This window comes from Maniola hyperantus, chromosome 14 (assembly GCF_902806685.2).
Source record: "Maniola hyperantus chromosome 14, iAphHyp1.2, whole genome shotgun sequence".
In the NCBI taxonomy this organism is placed as follows: domain Eukaryota; kingdom Metazoa; phylum Arthropoda; class Insecta; order Lepidoptera; family Nymphalidae; genus Maniola; species Maniola hyperantus.
The window spans coordinates 6,835,244-6,855,637 of NC_048549.1; the positions used below are offsets into that span (position 1 = coordinate 6,835,244).

Genomic DNA, 20,394 nt, shown 5'->3' on the forward strand with positions numbered 1-20,394 from the left:
TGCGATTGCGCCAGTGTGCTAAAGGCGTAATAACTCTTCAAAGCCAACAAGCATCTACAATATACAGTAGTAAGTATGAAATATGCGAAAAATGGGCTGCATTTCTCAAAACTGGTATGTTTTTATGAAAAATGCAATTGAAATCTATTACCCAGATATACCTATCTGTCTTTTCGTGACTTAGCCATTAAACTGATTTTGACGGAATTTGGTACCTTTACAGAGCTAATTTGCATCCTAAAGACGGTTTTTTAATCCCGAAAAATTCAAAAAGATCCCACGGGGTTTTTTTAAAATATAAATCCACGCGAATGAAGTCGTGGGTAAAATAAAGAAAAACAGTAATACAAATTTACAAGTTTTATTTCAACAATGCTTAGTAGTTGTAAAATCTTTTGGAGTCGTATAAAAGCCACGTTGCGGTTTCATTGTTGAAGTTTAGGAATAGTCATAATATCAGATGATTATTCCTCCGACGGGACGTCCAGAGGAGCAGATCGCTTCTTGATGAAGTTCGTGTAGGCCAAAGGACCGGCAGAGTAGTAGGGAGTTGACACGAAGGGGCCAACGGCGCCGTAGGTTGAAGTCACGTAGGGAGCAGCGGCATAGGGAGCAGCAGCATAGGGAGTAGATGCCAGGTATGTTGAAGGCACAACGATCGGTGCGGACCTCTTCTTGATCAGATGTGCAGTGGTGTACAGAGGTGACGAGTAAGTGGTGGCCAGAGGACTGGCGTAGGTTGCAGCGTAAGGAGAGTAGGCACCAGCCCAGGAGTTGACCAGAGGAGCAGATCCCAAGTATGCGGAAGGTGCGATGTAGCTGCTTACAGCTAGAGGAGCAAGAGATCGTTTCTTGATGAAATGAGAGTAACCGAAAGGCGAGGAGTAAGGCAATGGCGCAGCAGATACAACGGATGGCGAGTAGCCGTAGTAGCTGCTAGGGTAGCTCGAGTACACTGCCGGCGCTGGAACCACTGCAGGCGCGCCGTATGGCAGCGATGTAAGCAACGCTCCAGGGGTAGCTGACGCCGCAGCGAGGAAAGCACACAACACTACAAACTTGAACATCTTGGTTTTCGGATGCTGACCGACTGATGATCGAACAAACTAGGTATCGTATTTATAGAAGACAATCAAGAAAGCTAAGGATAATCTTGTTTGCTAAACTGGTAATTGAAAGGTTATTCAGGAAGCTGATATTTAATTTTCACAAGGCCGCCACGATGTCTGGACCTAAAGAATATCATCGAGAGTTAATCATGTCTTTGATTTTTTATTTGATCTACATATTATATTTAGTAAATTAATTGTATGAATTACATGTATGAAGACGATTTCCGTGCCCAAGATGGTTGATGAAGAACCAAAACATTCTTAACGTTACTAAGTACACCTTGGATTAATTATCGTTAAGATTTTTTTTTGGATTGATTAAATATAATAATCTACACCTACTTAGTAATCCATATTAATATTATAAATGCAAAAGTTTGTCTATCTGTCTGTCTGCTAGCTTTTTACGGCCCAATGCATTTAACCGATTTTGATGAAATTAGGCAGGTACATAGATAGCTTTCTAGATAGATCCCGGACACAGAAATGGGTTATTTTTTATCCCGGAAAATAAATAGTACCCACGGGATTTAAAAAAAGCTTTAATCCATGCGGATGAAATCGCGAACATCAACTCGTAAGTAATAAAATAACCTCTACATGTTCACATTTTTACAGTATGAATATTTTTTAAGTTTTTTCACTGCATATTCTAAATATGTACCTACATAAATAAAATCCCCGCCGCGCTGAGTTCGTGTTTGTTCATCTTAGAAACTACTGTACGAATTGTCTTACGGCTTTCACCAATAGAGAGAGGGATAATCTAAGAAAGTTATAGGCTAGGTATATTTCATGAACATTTTGCGAAAATAAGCTACCAGTAGGTTGATAATAATAATTGTGAAAAACCACGTGAGAGCGTCCGTGGTGTGTTCTGCGTAAAAAGTTAGAGTTACAGGAATACGACGTATTGCTAGTGGAATAGTTCGTTCATTTATTGTAATATTATTGCGGGTGTTTCTATTTTATCTTATTACATAGTTTTTAGTAAGTAATTCTTTTATGTTCGTTTCAGTTTCTCTTTTACATGCTGTGGTCCTTTTAAGTAGGTTTCAATCGCATTTATGTAATAACTAGCTGACCCGGCGAACTTCGTACCGCCTAACAGCTGATTCTTTAAGTTTTAATTTTTTTTAATACTAACAATTTTTTAAATTTTTCTCTCCGTAAGAAACATCCTCGTACTTCAAGGAGTATTATAAAAAAAGAATTAGCGAAATCAGTTCAGCTATTCTCGAGATTTGCGATCAGCAACACATTCAGCGATTCGTTTTTATAATATTATTTCATCTAATTTTAAGTTTACGGATTGTAACCAGTTTAATGACCCAAATAAAAAAGTTCCCCTCAAGCATAATAAAGTCGGAACGGGTCACTAGTTAGAGTTTTTTTTAAATAATATGTATATATTGACAAGGTATTTATATTGCAGGATTTCCCCGCGTGCTACCTACTGAGGGTGCTTCCGCCCTTAACGCTCGTCGACGCACCTTGGACTGCCTTGCCCCTGCGGCCACGCCACGTCGCGGTGGCTCCTTACGAGTACCAAGACAGCCGCAACTACAAGAAAAGCCGACTATGGCGTTTTGCAAGAGGCGCCTGTCTTGGCCAGAAGTTGATAACTCTGTGAATTCCGGGTAAGTTTATAAAATTTGACGAAATTTGAAACTGAAGCGCGTTGAAATGCAAATAATAATAATATAGATATGCCCAATAATGCCTATAAATATTTGAACTTTCCAGAGAGATCCCTAAAGTTTAAAGACCATCAAGACAAATAATGGCATCGGGGAAATCACAGCCCCTTGAGGCTTGATGGAAGCATTTTGTCGTGTTCTGACGAGAATTTTAAATCATTGGAAGTCCCAACCATTATTATTTGGTTTTCAAATAAGTAGAAACAGAGCCTTCCTAACATAATATTATTTACTGAGAAATAAAATTCTTTTTAAGTTAGATATACAAATAGGTATTTTAAATAATTAGGTAGGTCCCTACTAGTATTAGTAGACTGCGTTACCCACCTGACCCACCTCTTTGATTAATCAATTAGGTATTATGTACCTAGTAGTCCGTATTTTAAAGTAATCAGGAAGGTATAAGTATAACTATATAGTAAAATCACGTCTTAACCACTTTATCTTCTCATAATCCATCCATACTTAATATTATAAATGTGAAAGTATGTTTCAGTCCATCTGTCTGTCTGTCTGCTAGCCTTTCACGGCGCATCTGTTCAACCGATTTTGACCAAGTTTGATACAGAGATAGCTTGCATCCCGGGGAAGGACATACTTTTTATCCGTGTGTTTGTTTGTTGGTTTGTCCTTCAATCACGTCGCAACGGAGTAACGAATCGATGTGGTTTGCATGGTTATAGTTACAGACCTGGAACACTGGTCTTTAGGTGGTTACTGTTACTTTTTACACCGGAAAATCATTGAGTTCTCACGGGATTTTAAAAACCTTAAGGCATCAGCTAGTATATTAATTGTTTACAGGCAGTTTACAGGGTTTCAAACATAATAATATAAATTCGTCGTTCAATTAACTGTAATCCTTATATGATTTACACCATGTAACGAAAATCGTTAGTGACGTAGCTAAAAACAATGTTCGAGTGGCAATAAAGCGAATATTTAATTTGGGTAATGGGTGTCCATGAACAAAATGAACGCGTAACAGCGGGAGGTCTGTACTCTGTAGCTAGATGACTCAATTTATCAGCGGGGGATTCCAATTGGGTAGAATATTTGATTAAAACTTCCAATCATGTAATTTATTTTGGAAATGCTTTTCTTGAAGAATCTTTTGGTTGAAACATACTGTTTACTAAGCTATTACACTGATCGCGAGCAATTTACTCTTATGCATTGAAAAGTTCCATCTCTGAAGTCATTCATCAGATCTTTAAGTACCAAATTGAAATGGGACCACTTCTGAAGTATGTCCTACAAAACAAAAAAGAATCATCAAAATCGGTTGATAATTGACGGAGTAATCGCGTAGCAAACACAAAAAAAACATACAGTAAAAAATGTATGTGAGTTTTTATTCCACCATAACTTCTAAATGCCTGAACTTTGAATGTGTCGGGTATCGTTAGAAACTTTACATCATTCTGAGTGATACTGGCTATAAAATAGAAAAAAATTAATATGGCAGTGCAGTTGTGTTTTTTAATGATTATTAGGTACTTGTTTCGCACTTTTCACTATGGCGAGAAAGAGCATTTCTAGACGGAGCGATGCCATCTGGGAAGTGGCTGGCAACGATTGGAGGCGAAAGGCCGAGGATAAGCAACGTTGTCATCATACAAATAGAGTGGGTCACTGCCTTGTGATTTTCACTTTTTAACAATAGTCGCGAATTTCTACTCGTTTTTTTTATCTATATATATATAAAATTCAAAGTCCTGACTGACTGACTGACATAGATATCAACGCACAGCCCAAACCACTGGTCCTAAAGACATGAAATTTGGAGGGTCTATTCTTTGTGAAGAGTAGGTATCCACTAAGAAAGGATTTTTCGAAATTCCACCCCTAAGTGGGTTAAATGGGGGATGGAAGTTTGTATGATAATATTTATATACCTATAATATAATTATGTATGTGTGCTTAGTCTTTGTTTTAGTAATAACTAGTATAGTTACAGTCTGTGACTTGTGTTAGTATAGTCAGTAATAAGTATAGTTGTTAGTGATTTTTTATTTTATTAATTTTTTATGTTTCCGTGTGTTTTATTAGTTATCATTAGTTTAGTTATCATTAGTTTATATTCCGTGGCGTCACCCGGTTCAGGGTACCAGCTGAAAATCAGCGCTGTATGTTCTTGTGCAACAAGGCATACAGCATAATGCTGAGCTGGGACCCTTTTTTCAGGGTTGTGCCACACAATATGACAGATTGTTCCGGCGCTTCTTTTGCTTGTTCTCAGGTGGAAGAAGCGCCGGAATAACCAGCTCTTAGCTTAAAGTTGTGATGTGTGGCATAATTTGTATTAATAATCGTCTTTTCTTTCTTTCTTTCTTTCTTATGAAAGTCGGTCATTTTTAAAGTTATTTGCATGAAAATTGGTATTTGGGTTTTTGGTCACAATTGAAGAAGTACCTACGTGTTTCAGGATTTTTGGAATATTTGCCCATAAGGGTTGTAAAATAGGTATGAAAGTTTGTATGTGAAATCAATGCACAGCCTAAACCGCTGGTCCTAAAGACATGAAATTTGGAGGGTCTATTCTTTGTAAAGAGTAGGTATCCACTATCCACTAAGAAAGGAAAGAAAGAAGTGAAATGGGGGTTGGAAGGTTATATGTGTTATTGTGTTATTCGGTGCTGTTCGAGTGCGCGTCCTGATGTTATAATGTTTGTTTCTGAAAAAAAATGCCATTTGTTTCCTGTAGGCCACGCGGGCGAAGCCGCGAGCAGAAGCTAGTAGCAAAATAAAGCCACTTTTTCATCTACGAAACATAATAAAATGGGGAACAGTTAAATTCGTTTACAGCTTTTGTTTTTGTCTTCTATTGCGAAAAAGGCATTTGAATTCAGCGAGCGCTCAAAGTTTGTGAAAGCCTGCGTCGACGCTTCAATTATTAGGTAAGGACTTGAACAGACTAGCTTCGCTGTATAAGAACGCGGTCAGAGTCTAGTACTTTGTTCTGTACTGTATTATCAACTGGAATTTATGGTAAAATTATTAATTGTTATATACAGTGCTGTCAATTTAGACATTTTTGTGACCTCTTACCAGTTTGTATGGCAGTTTATGGCGGCAGTATTACGAGTGATAAAAATGGTTGTGTCATAGCGGATAAACCAGAAAATTTCCACAGGATAATTGGAGTTTTTGTCCAATTTTATTTTATTTTTATATTTGACTAGCTTATGCTCGCGACTTCGTCCGCGTTGACTACACAAATTTCAATTCCCTATTTTATCCCCGGGTTAATTTTTCAAAAATCCCTTCTTAGTGGATGTCTACGTCATAATAACTATCTGCATGCCAAATTTCAGCTCAATCCGTCCAGTTGTTTGCGTTGATAGATCAGTCAGTCACCTTTTTCTTTTATATATTTAGATGACGTAGAGAACCTCAAAGCATAGCTTACTTCACCACCTGCTAAGTGACTCTGAGCTTTCTTATGAGGTCCATAGGAGACGTTGGCCTCCTCTTCCAGGCGCCCGGGGTTCGATTCCGGGCACGCACGTCTAACTTTTCAGAGTAATGTGCGTTTTAAGTAATTAAATATCACTTTCTTTAACGGTGAAGGAAAACATCGTGAGGAAACCTGCATAATGCCTAAGTGCTCTCCGTAATGTTCTAAAAGGACTATGGCCAAACCTTTCTCATTCTGAGAAGAGACCCGTGTCCCGTGTTCAGTAATGAGCCAGCGATGATACAAGTACACCCAGAAGCACTAAAAGAACATAAAAGCCGTCGTGTTTGCTTTTGCCCTAATTTAATTTCTATACAGAATGTATGTGTCCTGTCGATAACACACTTTGTGATTGCTTCATATCCCTAACGGGGACAATTAGGGGGGTCGCTACAGGCGTAGTATATCTTCCTCGGGTGAAACTCAATTATTACACTCTTGATACCTTAATACAGTTTATTTATTCATTCAGGTAGCCCCTAAAGCAGTACGTCGTCGGTTGGCTAACGATATTATTGGGTTATAGTTGAGCTTTAGTTTAAAGGTTGCGACATTTACGTCGTATGCAAGTTTAACAAGGGTACCTAATGCATTTATGTTAGTAACTTGGAAATCTGATGTGACTAGACTGTAAAGCCACAAAATACTTATTTATACTCTTTTTGTGGTCGTATGATTTAAACGATTAGCTTTTTGTTAAGGACAAAATGTTTTGTCAGTAGGTAAATATAGTGAACTAGCGACCCGCAACGGCATTGCACGGGTAGCTTATTACAATTTTTGTCGGGAACGCTAATATTTTTGACAATATAATTGAAAGCCTATGCAGCTTTCTACTGGGGTAAGAATTTTCAAAATCGGTTCAGTAGTTCCAGAGATTACTTCCTACAAACAAACTTACAAACTTTACCTCTTCATACTTAATATTAGAATAGATTGAGACTACTAGTGGCCAGTAAGAAGAACAATAGTCAACAAAGATTTCAGTTTTGCAATGTTGCCCGCGAATTCGTCCGCGTGGATTTAGGTGTTTTTAAAATCCCATGGGACTCTGTTTTTCTGGGACAAAAGTAGTCTATGTACGTCTTCAAGCTATCTCTTCATCAAATACTTGGATAATGCCACTTTGTTCAGGTGGATTTAGGTGTCTAAATGTTCCGTGGGATACAAAAATAGCATATGTTCTTCCCTGGGATCAAGCTATCTCTGTATCTACCTACCATATGCCGTCAAATTTGGTTAAATGCATGGGCCATGAAAAGCTAGCAGATAGACCGATGGTCAGACGCATTTCGCATTTATAATATTAAAGTATGGACGTATGGATTCTGTGGTATGATGCTGCTGGCTGCTGCGTAGGTCATAATGTGAGGGGAGGCGTTCAAGGTCATGCAACAGGTCGTTTCGTGACCTACTTGTGTATCATGTGAACTGTAAAGGCTTGGACAAACACAATGCGTGACGAGAGCGATGCAGGACGGCAGCAGCCTGCAGAACTTAGGTATAGTACGCGATAAGTTGAAATGGCAATCGGGGAGGGAACACCCCGAACACCCGCACAGCCCCCGCGATAGCCCGGTGCGGGCGAGCGGGTGTGCGGGGCATCCTTCCCCCTCCTCATACCCCGATTGCCACCTCAACCCGTCGCGGACTCTACATTGCATTGTATAGATTTTTTTTTTATTAAAAAAAACAGTCTTCCTTTATCTATGAAAGTGCATCTACTACTACTTAGTTCAGAATGCTTTTGTTACCGAGAAAAACCAACAAGAAACTCGGCGGTTGCTCTTTTCAAAGATTCGATTTGCATTAATAATATTATGCCATGTATGCGATCTGGAAGGATGAGAAGGGAGTAGGCAATAGTTCACCACGGTGGCCAAGTACGAATTGGGAGACTTTACACACCTCTGAAGACATTATGAAAACTCTCATGCATGCCGGTTTCGTCATGACGTTTTCGTTCACCGTTAAAGCAATAAAACGCACATACCTATTCGAGGTGCGTTGTTGCGATTGTTAGATAATTGTTTCTAATGTAATACGACTTTTAGGAATTGCGTTGGCAGTTACCGTCGCGCCTTTTTTGTCCTAACCTTATTTCCAGAGAGCGTAATATAGGTAACAGCATTAGTGATGCATCCGGCGCACTCCCGTGATATTAACCAGTGTACCACAGGTACCTACTTATACTTAGTCCGCGACAGGTTGAAATGGCAATCGGGGAGGGAACGCTCCGAACACCCGCATAGCCGTACGTCACCCGCACTCGCCCGCACCGCGTTAGCGCGGGGGCTGTGCGGGTGTTCAGGGAGTTTCCTCCCGGATTGCCATTTCAACCTGTTGCGTATTATTTTTATTCAAAGGGAATAGGGTAAAAATCTCCATTCAAATTGGTTCATCCGTTTCGCCACAGATAGACAATCAGACAGACACACCGTGCGAATTTGGGGTGTATCAGCGAGTTCGTAAATAATTTACTTACTTACTTAGTCAATGTTACAAAATAAATAAACGCCTTACGAAGTATATAATCAGTCAGTGACGCCATATTATTCTTTGTTACTTCAGTCAGAGATAATATATTAGTTAATATATTATCTCTGCTTCAGTGGAACCAGTGGAACTTATTCATTTCACCTAAAAATACACAAAAACCTTTTATCCGACTTTGCTCAACACGCCTTTCGAGGAAAATGACACGCGTTATTCATTTCTCTTCTCTTCCTCTTACGTCTGAATAAAGAGCTACTTTTGTTCAGGCCCTCTCGTACACTGACCTCTAATAAATACATGTAGGTACGCTGGATTGTCGACCTGTTTTTGAAGCAACTTAATTTTTATCATTTCGGCGCTGATAGCAGCAGTGAGCGTACCCGTAACTAAATGTTACTGATGAGACATCTATTAATATAGTGTTAACACGCAGACCATTTGACCAAAAGTACCAATTTCTATTCTGGAATGCTGGGTGGGGCGCTTCGAATCGGCACAAAAAATAACTGTCATTTTGTATGGCTCTTCATTTCCAGTGTGTGTTATAATAATGATGTATATTTCAATGCTTTACAAAACTTTTCCTTTCGACCCCAAGCCAAGCCACGTCGAGAAAAATTATAATCATAAATAGAATGATGTGGGAAAATGTACGACGCTCTCCAACGACACTCCAAATTTACGACGCGTCTTTTCTGTTTTGGATTTCAAGTGTTTTCTCAAAAAAAAATGTCGAGGCTGTGAACAAATGTAAACAGCGAATCAACCAATCAAAGAACAGAATTTTTTGACGATTACGACAACGATGAATACGTTTTCTTACAATCGGAGGGCTGATCCTAGTGGTTTAGGCTGCGCGTTGATAGATCAGTCATTCAGTTAGTCGGGGCAAGTCTTTTTATATGCATATATAGAAGATACGACTATTAGGTAGTACTGCTCAAATGCTTTGTATCTAGGTTGTATGTTTATCGATGGATTAAGTGTTATCATACCCAGTACTACCGTAACAAAGCTTATCAAAGGGCTATAATGGACACATAAGAACTAATTAAGCGTCAAGGACAGATGCGGTATATTTGAGCATCCATGATCCATCATGCGTGATGCCACTGGGACGCGCTGTGCATTGATAGGTCAGTCAGTCACTCACAGTCAGGACAAGTCTTTATAATATGCATGTACATATAGAAAGTATTTGTTTCAAGGTGGTATATTTTATCGATGGATTATGCGCTGTCGTGCCCAGCACTACCGTATATAAAGCTTATCAAAGGGCTATAATGGACACATAAGAACCAATTAAGCGTCAAGGACAGATGCGGTATATTTGAGCATCCATGATCCATCATGCGTGATGCCACTGGGACGCGCTGTGCATTGATAGGTCAGTCAGTCACTCACTCAGCCAGGACAAGTCTTTATAATATGCATGCATAGAAGGTATTTGTTTCAAGGTGGTATATTTTATCGATGGATTATACGCTGTCGTGCCCAGCACTACCGTATATTACCGTACCGTAGCTTATCAAAGGGCAATATAAACAGAAGAACCAATTAAGCGTGAAGAACAGCAGGATATATTTGAGCATCCATCATGCGTGATGTGAGCTACTGGGATGGGGTGGGCTGTGTGTACAGATAACGTAGCATCTATAATTGGAACTTTTTAAAAACAGGGCTGAAATTGTGGCTAATTCTGTTTTTCATAATTTCGGAACTAAACTAAAGTCTATAAATGTATTACTTTCCCTTTCATAATGCTTGTCTTCTAAATATATTAAAGGAAAAGGTGACTGACTGATCTATCAACGCACAGCTGAAACTACTGGACGAATTGGGGTGAAATTTAGCATGCAGGTAACTATTATGACGGAGGCTACGTCATAATAGCTACCTATCTGCATGCCAAATTTCAGCCCTATCCGTCCAATAGTTTGAGCTGTGCGTTGATAGATCAGTCAGTCAGTCAGTCATGTTAGTCAGCTTTTCCTTTTATATAATACGCTAGCTTATGCTCGCGACTTCGTCCGCGTGGACTACACAAATTTCAAACCCCTATTTCACCCCCTTAGGGGTTGAATTTTCAAAATCCTTTCTTAGCGGATGCCTACGTCGTAATATCTATCTGCATACAAAATTTCAGCCCGATCCGTCCAGTAGTTTGAGCTGTGCGTTGATAGATCAGTCAGTCAGTCAGTCAGTCACCTTTTCCTTTTATATATTTAAGACTAGCTTATGCTCGCGACTTCGTCCGCATGGGCTACATAAATTTCAATCCCATGTTTTACCCCTTTATAGATTGAATTTTCAAATTCCTTTTTTAGATCAGTCAGTCAGTCAGTCATGTTAGTCAGCTATTCCTTTTATAAATATAAGAAGAAGTATGGATGGTAGGTAACTCGATTGTATGTAAGAGAATAGCGAAACAATTTTGTATGACTAGCCTGAAGGACAGACGGGACGTTCTGCTTGGATATCGATCAATTACGTCATAGTTAATATGACAGGGTTACTGATGAGTCGTCGTCGTGCAAAGTAGCAATACAAACATAGATATGATATAAAATCTGTGTATATTAAACACTCGTTTCACACTTCAAATATTACAGGTAGGACACACTCATTGAAAACCTTAGGGTTTGCGCTATCGACGATTCAAAGACTATAAGTATAAAAGCGAAAATTGAAAATACTAATTATTAGTTCATGACCACAACTTAATTTTTTTTGTGTGATGTAACCACAAACTCACGGTTTTCAGATTTTTCCCCGAATGTAAGACCTACCTACATGCCAAATTTCATGATTCTAGGTCAACGGGAAGTACCCTGTAGGTTTCTTGACAGACAGACAGACAGACAACAAAGTGATCCTATAAGGGTTCCGTTTTTCCTTTTGAGGTACGGAACCCTAAAAACCAGCCAAGCGCGAGTCAGGCTCGCGCAATGAGGGTTCCGTACTACAATCGTATTTTTTCGACATGTTGCACGATAATTCAAAAACTATGATGCATAAAAATAAATAAAAATCTGTTTTAGAATGTACAGGTAAAGACCTTTCATATGATACCCCACTTGATATAGTTACCCACTTCGAAAGTTGAAAATACTAATTATTAGTTCATGACCACAATTTTTTTTTTTTTGTGTGATCTAACCCTAAATTCACGGTTTTCAGATTTTTCCCCAAATTTCAGCTATAAGATCTACCTACCTGCCAAATTTCATGATTCTAGGTCAGCGGGAAGTACCCTGTAGGTTTCTTGACAGACAGACAGACAGACAGACAACAAAGTGATCCTATAAGGGTTCCGTTTTTCCTTTTGAGGTAAGGAACCCTAAAAACAGAAAACAACTAACAAATAGATAACATGTATAGTACGCGACAGGTCGAGATGGTAATCGGGGTATGAGGCGGGGGGACGCCCCGCACACCCGCACTCTCCCGCATGCCACCCGCGCTCGGCCGCACCGGGTTAGCGCGGGGGCTGTGTGGATGTGCGGGGCGTCCCCACTCCATCTCGCCATCTCGACCTGTCGCGTACTACATGTGTAAGGGGTACGGAACAAAGAACTTTTGCATTTTAGCTACATAAAGGACAATAATTATTTATTCTCAATGTGAACAGGAATCTAGTAATGAGACTCTGATATAGGTAGGTAATTAATGGATCAAAAAGAAACAAAAGTCTAGCGACTTTTATTATGTACCTAACTACCTACTGTACTGTACTGTATCTACATAATTATTATTCCAAATTTTTTGTTAACACTAGCAAATGTCAAGCAAGCGTTGCAATGCGCCTTTGTATGAACAACTTGCGGGCCACTTCTTATGCCTATATTAATACTACTATCACATGAGTAGTGCTATGCTATGTCTGAAACCTTCCCGCAAGTTTCAACAACAACTGTACAAAGTTTCAACTCAATCAGATTGATGTTACTTATAGGAATGCATACGGGACAAACAAAGAAACAAATTTTTAGATAAGTAAATAGATTTGCAATGTTAAAACAAAAATTGTACCACCTATGGTAATTTAATGTAGACTAAGTCGACGTGAATGTGATGTCTAGGTATTTCAGTCCATGTTTATGATGTCTTAAGCTAATTAGAAATGAATACAAACTTAAATGAGATTTAAACGAATTTAAGTAAGCGTATTAATGATTTGCGGGTCAGCTCACTGGTCAGGGGAACGAAGGTGAAACTGATGAGTCACTTTTTAGGGTTCCGTACCTCAAAAGGTAAAAAGGAACCCTTATAGGATCACTTTCTTGTCTGTCTGTCTGTCTGTCTAGACTAAGTATTAACGACAGAGGAATGTGCTCTGATAAGCCGCCAAGCGCTTACGAGCACGAAGAAACCAATATTGTAAGTGTTTTTTTTTGTGTGTAAATAAAATAATAATAATAATAATAAGTCTGTCAAGAAACCTAGAGGGTTCTTCCCGTTGAAAAACTCAAAAGGAAAAACGGAAGTTTTTCCTTTTGAGGTATGGAACTCTAAAAATTGTATTTTATACCAAGAATAAAAATAATCATCAAAAGAAACAAATCATAATTGTTTTAACAGCTCCTAATAGATACCGGACTATTAAGTAGTATTTGGTGCGATAGAGACAGATAACGCTCGACGAAGCCGAAATAAGCCGACTGTATCTTTCTAAAGATCGATGTTCATCACTTTTGGCCGCGTCCTGTAACCATAATATAAACTTAATAAGAGGGTAATATGGAGTTATTTGGAAAATACAGACACATTTAAATTTTTTTCATTAGCATTAGTATATAGATAAGAGATTATAGAACAGCATGTGCCTATAAATGAAATAAATAAAAATGTCACGGATAAAAGTTCATAATATAGGCATTTATAGCACACATTCGTCACAGGGTTCAAGATACCGACGGATCCTACTTCGAGAGCTTCACAGCTCTTTCCTGGCGTCAGGAGAACAGACGGCTGGCGGCTTTGCGACTAGCTGAGGCCAGGGCTGAGAGACCTCCGCCTGCTCCGCAGGAACTCGGGCTGCCGACCGCCTCCGCACAGCTGTCGCACAAAGAGCATGAACATTTGTACAATGAGGTAAACATATGTACACAAGGAACATACATAAATATAAAACACAAAAAATGTTTCGTTATACACTTTAAAACTATCGAACCGATGTGCCCGCAAAACGCACATAACTCCGAAAAGTCACAGGTTGCCCGAGATTGAACCCCCGACCTCCCGAGTAGGACGCAGACGTCGTAACCACTAGGCTATCACTATTAATTCTATAGACTCGTATAATAAAATATGGCCTATGGATAACAAAACAGACAAATTGAATGTACTTAGGTAGAGCTACAGTTCGTAACGGCCTTAGAACACGCGAAGTTATTCTTCCACTTGAGCATTCCTCCACGTCGACCCTGTTTCATTACCGAGTCCATCCGGAATACTTATGTATAGACGTACTTTGTCTTGGTAACGGTTTGTTTACTTTCTTTGTAAGTATTATTTAAAAATTAAAAATAAGAAATAAACTAAAAATATTTTTTTATTGAATTAAAATCTTACAAGTAACTACGTATATACCTACTTTTGAATTGTCAAATGCATCTACCACTAGTTCGGAATGCCTTTCAAAAGCCTATGTTTAAAGCTAATGTGGAAATATATAGTAAGGTACAGTAGGTACAGTTTTAGCGCGGGGCGTCGTCCACACCTCGATTGCCATCTCGGCTTGTCGCGTACTGTACCTGCTATTATTAATAAGTTTTAATATGATTTGTATGCCGAACTTTGAATATAGTAAGTATTATTTGCAGGTGTTGTACTGCATCGAGAATGCAGTAGGTGCACCAGCACCAGACGGACAATTCGCCTCGTACAAAGATGAAATGATCGAGTACGCCCGTCGCGCGTTTCGAGTGCCCCCTGATGTGCACATGCGCGCCCTGCGAGCTGCCGGCAGCGAGCGACCCCCCACAGTGGTGCTGGGTTGCGCGGTCATTGAAGCGGATGGACTAGAAGCCAAAGACGCTAACGGTAAGAATAAGTTTAACGGACATTTGTCGCGCGGTCAGAGTTCCGCCCGAAGTGGTGAACATCGGCCATTAGAATGACATTTCATCTTTGTAGAGTGTTGTCTCTGTCACTCATACCCATTTGCGATGCTTTGTCGGACTCAACGACCGAGACACTGCTCTACAAATCTGCTGTCTTGTTCTAAAGATCAATGTTCATCACTTTTGGCCGCGTAGTCATTGAAACTGAAGGTTTTTTTTTTAAAGAATATTAGCCATGTTAAATGACTAATATTCCCCTTTCCTCTCCAATTAAGCGTCAGGCTTGCGCTAGGAGTAGGTACGGTAATAGTGCAACGGGCGGGGTTTGAATCGTCGACCTTTCGGTTTTCAGTCCACTCCTATACCGGTTGAGCTATTAAAGCAAAAGACACTAGCTCAGATATGCAGTTGGACAAATAACGAGTACGTATTCTTATACCACAGATTAGAGAACTTCTCTAATCTGTGACTTTATACTATAGGTATAGTCTGCGACAGGTTTATATGGCAATCGGGGTATGAAGCGGGGACGTGACCCGCGCTTGCCCGCAGCGGATTAGCGCGAGGGCTACAGGTGTGCGGGGCGTTCCCACCCCGATTCCTATCTCGACCTGTCGCAGTATAATATTATGTCTCTTTCCAAACAACGGGACCCTTGATGTCGGGTGTTTTCTTTAAAGTCCTCTGTTTGTTGATGGTCGAGTCTTGGCACAGGTTGAGCTTATGGGATTTCAAAATTGATTTCAACCCAAATTCTCTGTTTCAAAAATCGAATTGACTTTGTATCAAAACGGTACAATAACAGTAAAATTTTAGCAGATTTTGTTCAGTTTTTTGCTGCTCCTGTAAACATTTCGTGCAATCACGCCGATCTGTTCGCCAGCTTCAAATAATAACTAAAAGAACTTAGGATGCTAGATATGTTTTCCACTACAGTAAACTTGAAATCATTCGGATTTACAAATTAAAACTTAATATATTGATTTACGTAATTTAAATAGGCTACTTTGAGCAAATTCCTTAACCTGCTTCCGACTGCAAAGAGCAGAGTCGTTAATTTTGCACTTAATATTGGTAACTCCATAAAAGTATAAATTGCCTTATTTTATTACACGTGTAGTGTAACGTTAACAAATATCTATTTATATAAAACTAGCTGATGCCCGCGACTTCGTACGCGTGGATTTAAGTTTTTGAAATCCCGTAGGAACTCTTTAATTTTCCGGGATAAAAAGTAGCCTATGTCCCCGGGATATAAGCTAACTCTGTACCAAATTTCATCAAAATCGGTTGAACGGTTGGGCCGTGAAAAGCTAGCAGACAGACAGACACATTTTCGCATTTATAATATTACTAGAGAATGCCCGCGACTTCGTCCGCGTGGATTTAGTCTTTAAAAATCCCGTGGGAACTCTTTGTTTTTCCGGGATAAAAAGTAGCCTATGTCCTTCCCCGGGATGCAAGCTATCTCTGTGCCAAATTTCGTCAAAATCGGTTGAACGCGTGAGCCGTGAAAAGAATTGAATTTTTTCAAAATTCTGTAAGTAAAAATTTTTGATTCAGGGATAGTTTTCCGTAATGATCACCTACTTTCATGCTCTTCTTGAATGCTCTAAATAGTATGATGTTGAAACTTTAAGGTTAATAGGTACTTATTCGAAATATTAATAGAGCGTAATCTAATCTGAAAGGTTGTAGGTTTACGCCCTGAGCTCACCCTCCCCGTTATTGCAAAAAGCTATATTTATTAATACATAAATAACCTCTGGTAGGTTACAATACGTGTAACACAATGAAATAGAAGTACCTATACAAGTACGCTTCAGCGTACCACCTCTTTGTATGGCTGAATGTAAAAATGACCATTATTTTTGGTGCCGATGCGAAGTAAGTACCCCACCGGGCACCATACCGGGAATTAAAATTGACACTTTACATCAAATAGTCTTCGTGTTGACACTATATTGACAGATATCTTGTGATGTTAGTTCCGAGTACGCTCACTGTTGCTATTAGCGCCAAAACGGTGCAAAAGAAATTGCTTCAAAAACAGGTTGACAATCACAGGTCTAGCGTATTTGTATACGTAGAGCTCAGTGGTGTTTATAGACTGAATGATTCACCATCATCATCATCATCATCATCATCATCATCATCATCATCATCATCATCATCACCATCATCATCATCACGTGCCTTCTTCGAAACAAAGTTTGGCGATCATCATCCGAAAGCTTCTCTATCTAGAGCCGCCGTTTTTAACTTCGGGAAACCAAGCGCTGTCCTGTCGTCCAACTATTAGCGTCTTTAGTGATTACGGGGTGACTCGCTAACTCACTGAATGATAGCCATCGAGTTCACTATTTTTAATCCATTGAAGGTTTTCTACAACAAATTATTTTAATATCATTCGATGACTCAGCAATGTAGAAGTACCTAATCAATGTCAAATGAGCTCGGTGGCTATCATTCAGTGTTAGACTGAGTTAGCGAATCAGTAGACAGGAGCCCTTTTGCCTTCTATTCTACCTTCCCAGCCGTATTTTATGCAGTTCACGTTGGCCCAACGCGTTGGTATATACGTATAGAGAGTGCCATATAATGTTTAAACGGCGTGTGTGAAATGCCTAGGATCCTTTGACGTGTGCATGAAAACCAACAACAGGCGGCAATTCGCTCAGCTCAGCACTGTCCGCACTACGGCCAATATACGCTTAAAGGTACACGTTCACCTATGAACAATGCTTCAAAAGAGTAGGAAAGTCAGTAACCTCTATTTATTAATTAATGGCACTTAAAGATTGCGGTTAGCAAGGAAAAAAGGTACCTACTTCGCTAGTATACATCGATGTCTTTTTACATTATTTATCTAAAAAATCTATTGAAAATAATATTAAACTTATTGAAAATCAAAACACATTTTTAGTTAAGACGACTCAATTTGATGAAATCACAGTTTGGACGTAGACAGTAGGCACATTGGCATCTTACAAGGTGAATTAGGTGTGCACTAGGAGTCATTGCCAAACGCAAGTCTACTACAGAATAATAATTCATGATTCTTGGTCAATGGAATACCAATAAGGTATTTCACCTTATTGGTTTTCTTGACAGACACGACAGGGACCGATGGACAGACAGACAGTGATCCCATATAAGGGTTCTTTTTTTCCTTTGAGGTCGGAACCCTAAAAACCATAAATAACTTCTAAATATATCCCTTTATCACAAAGTAATATGCCAGACGCTTGGTAACACAATTTATTTGGTTGGAAAATCGTTGAACATTTTACTGTAACTAGAAAATTCCTACGCCACAGATACTTAACACAGCTTGCTACGCCACTATTTTGGCTCGCGTAAACATAAAAGAACCTGTCAGTTATATGTCTTCAACAATAAAATGTCCCTGCCAAAGGCATAGGGTGGGTCTGTATAGAATTACTCGGAAAAACGCGGTATCTCCCCACCTGGAATTGATACATAAAGCCTAAAATGTTATTGAGAGCATTTTCTTAACTGAAAGTAAAAAGGTAATAAAGATGTTTGTTTATCGACAACAATAAATAATGGTGAATTGGCCATGTACATTATGTTATGTACATTATATACATATCTATTTCACTATATTATCCATATTAATAACTAGCTTATTTCCGCGACTTCGTCCGCGTGGACTACACAAATTTAAAACCCTTATTTCACCCCCTTAGGGATTGAATTTTCAAAAATCCTTTCTTAATGGATGTCTACGTCATAATAGCTATCTGCATGCCAAATTTCAGCCCGATCCGTCCAGTAGTTTGAGCTGTGCGTTGATAGATCAGTCAGTTAGTCAATCCTTTTATATATTTAAAGATATAAATGTTAAAACCTAGGGGCTAGATAGTAGATATTGACGTTGTAAGCCCCCTGGTATATATTTTACAAAAAATACAAAACAACGCGCGCTTTTTCTGTGCCGCTATTCTAATAAAAAGCTACGCATACAGACACCTTTATTGGAATACCCTATTTTCGAATCGATTCCTATGCTTCGCACTTTACGTGATAAAAATGCTTTCAATGACTTTTCAAGCTTCCTATGACTTCTTTGTTGAAGATCTTGTTGAAGAGGAATCGAACCCAGAACCTCCCACTAATAAGACCACAGCGCTTACCACTGCACCAGGGAAGTCGTCAGTTTCCTTGTAGTTTTCTTCGCATGTTGAGTGTTTCAGGCTTTGGTTCTTCTAATGGTCTATTTTACCCCTACGCCTACCATTAGCTCTTGTAATGTACCTTAGATTTCGTAATAAAATACGTTGTAATACAAGTCGGAATGTCCACAAGAGCTCTTTAATACAATAGAGTGGTACGTACATTGTTAATGAGATGAATGCTGCCCCCGACAAGTAATACCTATCCTTTCAGTGTCTCCTACGAGTAAAATAAGTATTATATTTTATGAGTCATATTTTAATTCTGTTGTATAGTCAATATATTATAGTCATATTATATTGTTGCTCTATAAAATATATTGTACATATAACAATATATTTACAACATACATTTATACCACGAAATTGATAGCATTCTGAATAGATCAAAAGAAGAGTGAATATAGGCGCCTTCGAGGCAACCACGTAGCATCATTGCAGTCAAGGGCAAGCCTCTAGGCTCTAAAAAAACCAGCCAAGTGCGAGTCAGGCTCGCGCAACGAGGGTTCCGTATTACAGTCGTATTTTGGCGACATTTTCACGATAATTCCAAAACTATGATGCATAAAAGTAAATAAAAATCTGTTTTAGAATGCATAGGTAAAGACATTTCATATGATACCCCACTTGATATATAATAGTTATCTTACTTCTAAAATTGAAAATACTAATTATTAGTTCATGACCACAATTTAATTTTTTTGTGTGATGTAACCACAAATTCACGGTTTTCAGATTATTCCCCGAATCTCTGCTATAAGACCTACCTACTTACCTGCCAAATTTCATGATTCTGAGTTAACGGGAAGTACCCTGTAGGTTTCTTGACAGACTGACAGACAGACAGGCAAACAACAAAGTGATCCTATAAGGGTTTATAAAGAAAAATCTTTTTGAGGTACGGAACCCTAAAAATGATGGAATTAATAAGGATAAAAAAAATTATGGATTTCTGAAATTATTTTCATGAAAAATAGTATTTGGGCTGCAGGTCTAAAATGAAGAAGTTCGTATTTTAAGATTTTTGAAATTCCTTCACAGATTTTCAAAAATTTCACTCGAGCGAAGCCGGGTCGGCTAGTTTGCTTGTAAATTAATCTGTACCAATTATATTGTCATTGCAGCCAATAGTTAATTAAACTTTGCACTATACCTACCAATAATACCAAGCTTATTAGTGGCCTATATCTACTATCTACAATCACCCGAAGTTCATTGTACTACTAATTAAAATCTGAATGTATCTGAATGGTAAATCCGTTCAATCGATATTGATGAAATTTGGTACAGAGATAGCTTGCATCCCGGGGAAGGACATAGGCTACTTTCCCGGAAAATCAAAGAGATCCCACGGGATTTTTA

At 38.9% G+C, this 20,394-nt stretch overlaps 3 protein-coding genes across 4 annotated transcripts in view; 1 reads left to right on the forward strand and 2 right to left on the reverse strand.

Moving 5' to 3' along the window:
- Pfdn4 (prefoldin subunit 4) overlaps positions 1–20,394 on the reverse strand; it is a 331,489-nt gene that overhangs the window by 119,390 nt on the left and 191,705 nt on the right. The window lies entirely within an intron of this gene.
- unc-13-4A (BAI1 associated protein 3) overlaps positions 1–20,394 on the forward strand; it is an 84,196-nt gene that overhangs the window by 16,802 nt on the left and 47,000 nt on the right. For both annotated transcript variants that reach the window (XM_069503158.1, XM_069503159.1), the window contains exons 3-5: positions 2,548–2,752; positions 13,670–13,862; positions 14,594–14,813. In XM_069503158.1, the coding sequence (XP_069359259.1) occupies positions 2,548–2,752; positions 13,670–13,862; positions 14,594–14,813 (618 nt within the window). The remainder of the gene's footprint in view (positions 1–2,547; positions 2,753–13,669; positions 13,863–14,593; positions 14,814–20,394) is intronic.
- On the reverse strand, positions 465–1,220 carry LOC138403270 (cuticle protein 16.5-like). Its single transcript, XM_069503140.1, has one exon. It carries the CDS (start codon positions 1,065–1,067, stop codon positions 465–467), a length of 603 nt encoding a protein of 200 aa, XP_069359241.1. The 5' UTR covers positions 1,068–1,220.